The following is an 11,041-nucleotide window of genomic DNA, read 5'->3' as shown; positions in this document are numbered from 1 at the left end:
AATTTTTTATTATATATTGATTAAAATAATAAATTCTTTTATTTAATAATTTTTTAGTTATTTATTTATAATTAAATTTATTTTAAAGTTTATTTAAATTTTATTTTAAATTATTAATATATTACAATATTATGAATCATTATATTATATCAATAAATTATAAATTATTAACAGAAAATTATAAATATTTTATATTAAAAAAAATTCGTTTAATATCTATAAATAGTTCTGCGCTATTATCGATACATCTACTGCGTTTGATTTTGATTGCTGAATTAAATCAGAATAGTTTTGTTTCGACCATCGTACTATTTAAACGTATCAACATATTACGCGTATTCGATTATATCATATATAATTTAAAATTACGAATTTTATAAATTTGCGAATTAAATCTTTGGCGTTCAAGAGATGGCGCTGAATGTCAATTTTTATCCTATCTCTATCCTATTATTTTTTTGTCTTTTTTATACGTGTTTTATACGTGTTTTATTTGCGATATTCTCGAGATGGCGTTGATTCCATAATTTTTATCCTATTTCTATCTTTTTTCCATTATTTGTTCTCCTTGCAAAATGTCTTCTATGCAAAATTCATGTGTTCAAGAGATAGTTATTACTCGATTAATTTTATACAACAGTATGTTTATTCGTATTACTAACAAGTTTTTAAGAAAAATTAAAATATTTTTATTATAATACGTGATGTATTCTATATAAAGATATTAAGAATTGGTATTAGTATGGTACAGAGAAATGTTGTTATAATAATTATTGAGAATTGCATTATATTTTGGTAACATAAACTTTATTATATTAATTTTTTAATATACAAATATATATTACGATGATAGATATATTCACGATTATTATTAATAATATTTATTTAATATCGTTTAGTACGTCATTTGAACGATAAGTTGAAATTTTACACATAAATACGTATAATATAATAATACGTATTATTTTATTATCTTTAATTAAATATTGCACGATTCCACAAATATATTTATTCACATATATTGTTATAATTTACGCATACAACACAAAATTGACATATTTTTCGACGATATTTAGACTGTTTGATTTTACAGATGAAATCTTTCGACATGCTGCCGAAAGCCGACATAAAATTGTGACCCATCTTTCGCGATGCGAACAACCGTGAGTGGACGGTCTTTCTCTCGTGCACGTTATTCCCGGAGTAACGTTTCATTCATCATTCTGGGCAGCGTGCAGTTTGCGGATTCTGCATTCGTTTCCGGGCGGCGAGCAGTGGCACTTCATTCTTACAGGTTACGTCGGATGCCGAGAGACAGGTCAAATCAGATGCCGAAGCATTCGAAGCGTGCCAGCGTGTTCCTCCAACCTTCCCTCTTTCCTATTTGTATTTGCCTGAATTTCATGGCCCCGATTTTCCTCGTTAGTCGAGATTCTCCTCTCCCTCCTTCTTCTTTCCTGTCAGCTCGTCAACGTTGGAATGAAAAAGAAAAATATATCCCGCATCTCTTAGTTTTCATGATATTCCTCGCGTAACGAAGCACCGCGCATAACACGCTTTCATACACAGAATTCATAGACATTAGGAGAAATCAGTTGGCCGAAATGATAAAAAAAAAAAAAAAAAAAAAAAAATATTTTTAAATCAAACACCATCTTATATATATTTCATTCCTCTTTTGCTAGATATTTTATATTCGTACTGCGAGAAATAGTTGGTACATTGCGTTTCCGAAGGAATAAGCAAAGTTTTAAAGTCTGTAATGAATAATTAAAGTTTTGCCACACGAGAAAACTTTTCTACATCCTGTATTCCGCCAAGGTATTATCCTCTTTTCTCTTAACTCACGATTCTTTTCTATCTGGGGAAACTTTCGTGGCTGTTTTATATATATATATGAATGAATGAAAGAATTTGATCGGAAGTTTAGAATCAAAAGAATCAAGAGAAGAAAATAACCAAAGTTTAATACTTTTTATCTAATGTAGGAATAATTGCCTCTTGTAATCTAAAAATTTAATCTTATTCGTTAATAGATTAATATTTCAATTCATTCGACTTGGAAGAAAATTCCATTATTGAATTACATTTAACTGATCATCCTGGCTCTCCTCGTTCGATCGCCTCGTTTCATCACAGAGGAGAAAAATCTCGTAGACCGTTGTCATCGATCAAACCTCTGCGTTCTTTCCCTCGTTGACGAATTACAGAGGGGATTGTGTCGGTGTGTATCTCTCTTGAATATCAACGTCAAAGGTTCGACAAGTACGAGTTAGGGAAGGGTTGCGTCTGCGAAATTTAAAGGTACGTTGCATCTCGGATAATTAAATGTCTATTGGAAATTCGTCTATCCTATCGATCGAACGTCTTGCCAACGTGATCTCGTTGATTATTTTGAATTACAGCTACCTGCTAGCGACAGATCCATTCTATCATCGCGACGAAACTTATTTTCCTACAGCGTGACGGACTTATCGTAGCGCTACTTAATTAATCAACCGGTTATCAGTGCCTACCATCCTTGCAGGACCCGGTTCTGATGTTTTTATGGACTACATTTCGCCGAACCCGAATCTGCTTCTGACTTGCATTTGTCATCCCGATTGGTATATAGGTATATTTGTGAACCGGTATTAATGCCAGACGAAACTTTCGTCGCAGCAACTTTCTGATTAACTCTCTCTCTAACTCAACTTTGATATCTCCTCTATTTTAGCAGTCGTGGAAACCTCCCGATAATTCTCACCATTTGTGGTGAGTTTTAACACCTGTTAACGGATTTTTTTTTTAATTCTGTCTCGATCAAGTTGGAGGATAATTAATTAATTAAGTGAGAAGTTTAAATAGTTTATTTACCCTCGACGAAAGAAGAATTATATATATACATCTAACATTTAATTTTTCAGTTTTTAAATCTCGATTGTAAGAGAAACTGGTTGGTGGTCGCGCAACAGGGTGATACCACAGGAGGTAGCGAAACTTGGCAAAATTCACTGGCCAGGATTTGTTCTCTTTTGAGGAGATTCTTTTCTGGAAATACTCTGTCCGTTTTCGGCAAAACACGTCTTTTATGACGACAGTGAATTATATACCGCCACGCTATCCTGATAATAGCCCATTTCGTTTCGTGTCGTCACAAAATCGGTGTGTATTTTTGTTCCCGTGTGAATTGAAGCTATTTTCTCAGCCACTTAAGATTATTGTTCCACATAATTCGTACATATTGCAACTGCAACTTCTTCAACGAGGATAGATAAAGTCGCTTTACCAAAAGTAGAAATAATTAGGAAAAAGTATTCGTTGATATTCGTAGGAAGCGTGTTTTCATCATCTACAATATACAAAGTTGTGATCTCGAGACGATACAAATTTTCACCATTTATGGCGAAAAGAATTGCCGGATTTTCACGAAATTATGAGCAAATAGATCGATTTCGTTTTTTATGATCGACGCGTCTGTCACAGATTCTGGCGGGTAGTTGACAGGAAAATCGTAAAATGTCGTGGGTAAGGGTTACCGGTAAATCCTGCCGTTGTTGGCATTGATGAATTGTTAAAAGCCTCTCTGAATATTCGACAGCAAAATGGAGAATACATGTTTTGTTCTGGATGTGCAGCTGTGCCTGTCGAAATCGTATCGTGACAACCGACTCTGACTGCCTCTTGCCGCGGTTTAAAATCGTAGCCACCCATCCGCAAGCTAATTTCCAAATCCGACTCTCCCGCATATTGATAAATTCTACGCGTTTTATACGCGTTTATACGAGTGCGCTCGTGTTTTTTTTTCTCGAACCGGTTGTTTATTAACGTAAACTTCCTTATTCATCGTGGCCGAGATCGCGTTTAATATCGACGAGCGATGCTCAACCCTCCGATTTATTCCACCCGATATTGAATTGTATTTGTACGGTGTTTTGATTCTGATAATCAGTTTTACGTCCTCACAACAGTTGTTGTAGTCAGAAACACGATAATTACGTAAAATCAATTCTCGATATCTGAACTTTTGTACAAACTCGTGTTTATATTTATTGTTTTCGAGCGAGGAATCAGTTATGTGGCAATTAATATTTTTCCTTCGTCTCTTATTAACTTTATCGCTTCCAGAGTTCATAAAAAAATTTGATAATTGTACGCGTGAAAATTTGGTTCGTTACGTCGAGAATGTTCATTAATAATTGATGATGAACGATATTTAGTGAGTTGATATCGAATCGAATTTTTAATTTCTAATGAAAATGTTATATTTTCAAATGTTAAAACGAATTATTTTACCATTTTATTTTAATTTGTTACATATTTGTTTTATATAAAATTTATCTGTAAAGGAAATAGGAAAAAAAAAGAAGAAATTTTAATCGAATCATATTTTTATAATTTGTCTATGATAATTTTCAAGTAAGATGAGCGAAAGATCGATTAGAAGCATGCATGTTAATTTCCATGTTCATTCACTCGTGGAACCAATAAATCAAGATGAGATTGGATTTACGATCATGGAGAAAGTAACTACGTATATATATGTAGGCCAACCTGAAAAGTTTCCACTCGTCAAGGTCTGACACCGATTTGCCTATAAAATTTCGCAGAAAAAAAAAGTGAAAATAGTCTCTTTATATGGTTTCGTGCATGCAAAATGGTTCGTCTGATTCGTCGAGGTGTACAATGATTTCTGGAACGGGGAGGAAAAAAAAAAAAAAAAAGGGAGAGAGACGAATCGATTTCTTGATGTTAAAAAAGCGAGGTATCCCGGAATAGACCGCAATTGTTGAAAATTCCAATTCCGTTTGAAGTATGCCGGATGATCGAGAATATAATGGAACGGAAGACAGAAAATAAATTGACTGTAATTTTCTTTTTTGCAGAATTCGGTGAAATATCACACTGGAAAAATGAAGAAATTTGAAGAAACGAAGGATATTTTAAAGTGAAGGGATTCTTAGTCTGGAAAATTCTAATATTGATTTACAACGAGCTGATTTTAATTTTTAATTCATTGGTATATTTATACTTGTGGTATGTAATATATACAAAGTATTTTGAATAAACTGATAAAATTTACAGAAAATTTTATTTCAAGAAATATATTTTTTGTTTTTCATAATAACGAGTCGATTTCTTTTTTCTTTTGTTTCTAGGCATAGAAGATGGATCGATATAAATCATAAATAATTATATAAGTTCAAGTTGGTTAACTCTTGTTAAATTATTTATTTGAAATTATACGAAATCGTGTTTGACATTGATATTTGTATTGCTCAAAATAAGCATTTCGTATGTGCACAAATTAACATGATTTTATTAATCAAGTTCATTGAATATCGGTAATTTTATTGTTCGTTGTATCAACTGTTCAAGCGTATCAGATTTTTCATTTAAATTCACCCTCCATTTCATACAATTCTATAGAAATAAATTTAAAGGGAATAAATCACATCATAAAGCCATAGATTTGATTCTTTTTTAATCATGGAGCGAAAAAAAAGTTGGACGATGATATTATGTTTCGATATCGTTGACTTGCAGATGAATGTCGTCAACTAGGTCGATCTTTCATTCTTATCTGTATATGTAACGCAATAAAAATCATATCGAGATGAATAGATTATCTCGATATCAAAACAGAAGAATAATCTTTTAACGCAATAACTGGACGATATTGATATTTCGTAACTTTGACAGAGAGTACAATAGCAGTGAATTGTTTGTCTAACATTTTTTTTACTCAGGAATGAAATATACTGACAAAGTTTGTCGGTTTGCTCACGGAACACATCGTATATTGGAGTCAAAAGTGATGTTCGTTGTATAGGAATAGTTGTCAGATCCTTTATTTTTTAACGTTTTACCAGAAACTGCATATATATATGATACTGAATTCACACTGGCTGGGCAATTTTGACAAACCTTTTATATATATATAATACGAATGTAGTAATATTGATGTTACGGTTATTGAATTTCTATTTTCTTTTCTTTTTCATTTCGTTAAAAATCAATAGGTAACAGGTTAAATAAATCAAAAATTCATCATAGCCATAATTGCAGAACGTGATATTAAGTGGATATTTGTGTAAGATGGAGTAATAAAAGGAAAAAAATGTGGTACAGTCGTAATAAAAGACTGTATAGATCATTAAATATGCATCCGAGTAAAAACGAAAATTCTCTGCATTGCAAAACGTAAGAGATAAGGTTAATCTCTTGACGCAAATTTTTGTTGAGAAACAAACGAGGTAATAAATTGTAGGAATACGAGCTATAATTATGGATAATACCGTAATGCTGGTTAAGTGGGTGTAGGAAGTAACATATTACAGGTAAATGTTGCACATTCGAAATCGGAATTTATGGTCTGTGAATAGCGTACATTGTTAAGGCAAACGTGTACCTAATAAATAAATCGATACGGTGTTAATTTCAATATACAATTAAAGTATTATCGATAATACAATCAATATTGAGATAAAAGACACATTGAGTTTTTGATTCTAAATGTATGCTTGAAAAAAAAAAAAGAGAAATTATACATATATATCGAAGAACGAATATATAAATTTTTCTAAAATTTTAACTTTTGTTTTAAATTATTTCGATATTATTACCTTGCGAGTTGTCGCGTTTATAAACGTGCAACGTGAACACGAAATGCTTTACACCGAATATCAGCATGTCAAACTGCAGGAAGTGCCTACTGCTGAATTTAACGCGACTAAATTGCATCCTGTGTACGACATACCTCTTTCTTTTTTAAGTTTATAAATATCGCGCTCTACCCTGAGTCAAATATACGAGTCTAAATGCATTCCGATTTGTTCATAAATCGGAAAAATTCGGAAAAGTTCAACTTGATTTAAACGAATATTTTTTAAAACGATCGATATTAAAGAGAACATATTAAAACGATTAAAGATTTGTCTTGAAAAAATTATTAATTCAATTATTTTAGAATGAGGGATATTAAATGTTTTATTCATACAGTTTATACAAAAATTTAATCTATATATCCTTCCTTTTATATTCAAGCAGTATTTTAACGTTGTATACTACAAGAATATTAATTCTTGAGAATAAAATTCATTTAGATCAATTTTACCGGATAATATTTCATATCCCTGCTTGTGCAATATTTCCCTAAGCATTTGCCATTTTTTAACGCGGGAAGAGTTCATTGTAAATTCATGGATTTTATAAAAACTGATAAAAATTATAGGAAAGAAAGAAAAAAAAAAGAAGGAGAAAAATGACACGTTTATCCATATGATTGTAACGATGTGTTACTAGACAATTCGAAATTTCCGAATTTGCGTTTGTATCGTTGATATTTTATTGCATTAATTCCGCGTTACGCCCGTGTGTCATAACACCGGCTATCTGTATCTATCGTGTACCCCTGTATCGGGCTATAATTTCGTCGCATAAATTTTATGCCAAATTTATGATATGACGGTGTTCAGATGCAGTGAAGAGTACTAAATCGTCTAACAGTAGAACATGTATCCGTTATCCGGGCAACTTATTTACACCCGCGATGCGTTATTAAAAAAATTGCGCGAACACATTCCTTCACGATCCTTTTTTACGCTATATTTTTCCCGATACGGTTCACTTTTTCTGGTTCAATTACTTTAATTTCCAATGGATTTTCCGGTCCAATTCGCGTTCGCGAGGAATACGAAGTCAGTTTAATGCAATAATTTATGAGAAACGATATTTAAAACTTGACAGAGATACGGTTTTATTAAAAAGTTTATTTCGAAACTTTTTTGATAATTCTACTTTTAAGTAAATTCTTAATATTTTTACGATATCGTAGCAATTAGTAATAACATTGTTACAGTAAACAGTTTAGTTTAGTTTCTGTAGGTATATAGATACTTTGAAATTAAATCAATCTATTTTAAAAAAAAATTAATAACGGACGTGATTTTACTCCTAAAGTTTTTATCGTGACCTATTTTAGATAAAAATAATTGTTCGATTAAATTATTTTTATAATTTTTATTTTAAATAATTAAGCCAGTTTAAATGTAAATTGCGATTCCCTCTTTTGTTATAAATAAATTAAAATATAATGAAATATAAATTATAATAAATTGCAAAACAAGAGATTGAAAAATGTGGAATATTCTCTTCGATATTCCGATAAATAAAATTGTAGTTGTTATAAAGTAACTCGTAATACACAGTGGAACGAATAGGTAATCAAATTAGAACAAATTAGTTAAAAAGAATTAAATCAGAATACAATTGTAATATTGTGTTATTTTATGTTTTCCACTTGTATCCATAATCATGTGTTCGGTTCATTGCACCTGGCAATAACAGCTGATGGAGCGTAGCGATCACATGTAGTTTGTTCACTTTGGTTTAATACTGGTACAAATCAGGCTTATAACGGGGGCAGTCCGAATTGTGTTATGCATCACTACAAACATCGTTCTTAGCTCATTTTGATTTATGACGCTCGTTGCTTGGCGAATTCATCGTTGTTTCCCATGAGAAAGAATCGCAATTGTTTGATTAACATTTATTCGTCGAATACTTTTTTTTCAACTCTTTTCAATTTCATTATAAATATGATATATCAATCATTTCCCTGAAATAAATCGAAACATCTATTAGTATTATTAGAAATTATTATGATATTTTTTTCTACTATAATTAGATCTAGAATTAAATCCACGTAAGTATCTCGATATGATCAATTGATAATTTGTTTATATCTTATATAAGAAAATATCATCGAATTTCATCTTGTATTCGAAGAGATATGTATATGATATTTTTTTTTAATTTTTTTCAAATGTTTGACGAATTCCACATGTGAAATATTTCGATCTGAGTCAATGAATGGGATGAATTGTTGCGAAACGCAATACATAGGATAAGAAGCGTGTATATATGGAGGCGATAGGTGGGAGAAGGATAGGGTGTGTGGTAGGGACGTTGGTGTATGGCGGTGCTATCAGTATCAGTGTGCCACGGCGCAACCGGACAGGCGTTTCGTGATGGGGGTGGCTGGAGGCGCCTAACGGTAGCTGAGTCGCATGATCCCTTCATTCGGGTTCGCACGGCTACCGTCGTCTACTCTCGGTTCTCCGTGTTTCGAAGAATTTATCGAAACGGTCGTACCACTGCGCTCGCATTCGTCTACGCGAGTTTCACTCGTTTTCGCGCGTGCAATTGTACCTTTCTTCCTCGAGTTTCTTTGTTTCGTCACTTTTAGCATTCCGTTTCCGTGCGTTCCTCATTTTCGTTCACGCGCTTCACGATGACGTTCGACTATTATTTAATGTATTTGTTCTCGATAATAATTGCGTATCGTTTATTCGAAAATTCTCGAGGAAAATTTATCTTTGTACGTGTATAATTTTGTTTATTCGATATTCGATGAAAAATGAACGTAAGTGATTGAATAGTGTTTGTAGTGATTCTGTCAATATTTTTCTGGAACGAAGTGTATTACTGATCACGTGTCAATTTTCGTAATCTCGCAACGAATTTTTAATTGATAAATTCTGTATTTTAAAAATGTTTAAAAAATATATATAATTTTTATTTTATATAATAATTTTGATCAACGAAACGAATATATATAAACGAATGTAAAATTGAAAAAGGAAAAAGAATTTGGTGTCTAATAGTTCATCAACGATTCCGGTGGTTTGCTAGTTCCATTAGTTTTCCCGCGATTTTCGTAGTTAGCATCATGGACGCGTCCCTCGTGCATTTTTTAAGAGTGTGAACTGTGAGTGGAAATAATTATTAAAACATGAACACGTGAGATACCTTTGGAAATTAAACATTTAATAAAAGCAATTGTACTGGCAGCTAGATTTTAAGTAAATAGAGACTTTGAGTGCATTTATCGAATCAAAAGCTTTGATCTTGTGTGTAAAATTCTGTAATCACCAATGATACATCGGAAAAAAAATTCAATGTGACTATGTCGCTTCTATTGAATAGAATTCGATTCTATGATAGATGATATCGTGTAAATCAGTGAATAAATGAAGAATGACATAAATCGTGTGGACTGATCGCGAGTGAATATCGTAAATGTTACCAATGCGAACCAATATTCAATGTGATTGAAGTGACGTAATGTACGTTTAACATAACCTGTATATCAACACCGTAACTGAACGTTGTCTTTAAACAAGATACGTGTAATCGATGCTACGAACGTATAATCATCGAATCGAAATTTAATAAAATATTCTTAAATTTCGCGATAAATGTTCAAAATGTTTGATTCATTAGGACCGACTGGTTCTTTGATTAGACGAGACAATCCCAGCAACTTGAAACCAATTAAGAGTTTGAAACCACTTTCTTGAGAGAATCTACTAATTAAAGCGGGTCATTTGATATTTTACTGTAAAATCGGTTAATGTCGCCATGCTGGAGAGATCGAAATAGTTTATACGTTTATACGTTTGAGTGGTGTTTGCGTTCGGATATACGGCTACAGATCGGAAGAACAGCCAGGAATCGACGAGTCGTTTTTTTCACGACTGACGTTTACTTGGCACAGGAATATTCGTCGAAAGAGGGAATGAAGGGCCATCCAGACAGCACGTAGGGACTGGCCCTTCTCGTTTTCGGAGATGTGGCGCTATCTACAATACATTATCTTCGGGCTTACCGTCGTCCTGCTGACGATTCATGAGATAGTCTTTGTGCAAGCTGGTGAACAAGGTAAAGACATTTTATTTTATCGTATCTTATTTTTTGTAAGGAAATTTTAAGGAAATTTTTTAATTAGTAAAAAATAACGATAAAATATACAAAGATAGCGTAAGCTTCGAAAGCAGTTAGTCAAAAATTTAGTAGAAAGAAAATAATCGGATATGAATGCTTATTTTATTCATTGATCGATAATTGAACGCGGAATATTGAAAGTTGCACATTTGTTTTCCGATGCTTGTACATTCATGCGAACTAACAATTACGCTCCATTGAATTCTGCGGTTAACATTTTCTGTTCTGAAATTTTTTTTCATTGTTACCACGATTTTAATTCTATAACGTGTAA

At 32.3% G+C, this 11,041-nt stretch overlaps 1 protein-coding gene across 8 annotated transcripts in view; it reads left to right on the top strand.

Moving 5' to 3' along the window:
• The first annotated feature begins 8,970 nt into the window (after positions 1–8,970).
• The window catches only part of LOC410393 (alkaline phosphatase), a 195,379-nt gene continuing 193,308 nt past the window's right edge, over positions 8,971–11,041 (top strand). For 3 of the 8 annotated variants that reach the window (XM_006566895.3, XM_006566886.3, XM_006566896.3), the window contains exon 1: positions 8,975–10,704. In XM_006566895.3, coding sequence (XP_006566958.1) covers positions 10,614–10,704 — 91 coding nt within the window. In that variant the 5' untranslated portion in view covers positions 8,975–10,613. Of the gene's footprint in view, positions 10,705–11,041 lie in introns of all 8 variants that reach the window. The other 5 variants (XM_006566894.3, XM_026444477.1, XM_026444476.1 and 2 more) reach the window with 4 other exon arrangements.

Source organism: Apis mellifera, linkage group LG12 (genome assembly GCF_003254395.2).
Source record: "Apis mellifera strain DH4 linkage group LG12, Amel_HAv3.1, whole genome shotgun sequence".
NCBI classification, from domain to species: domain Eukaryota; kingdom Metazoa; phylum Arthropoda; class Insecta; order Hymenoptera; family Apidae; genus Apis; species Apis mellifera.
Note: the sequence above shows the minus strand (reverse complement) of the source record. Positions and strands in the feature narration are given on the sequence as shown.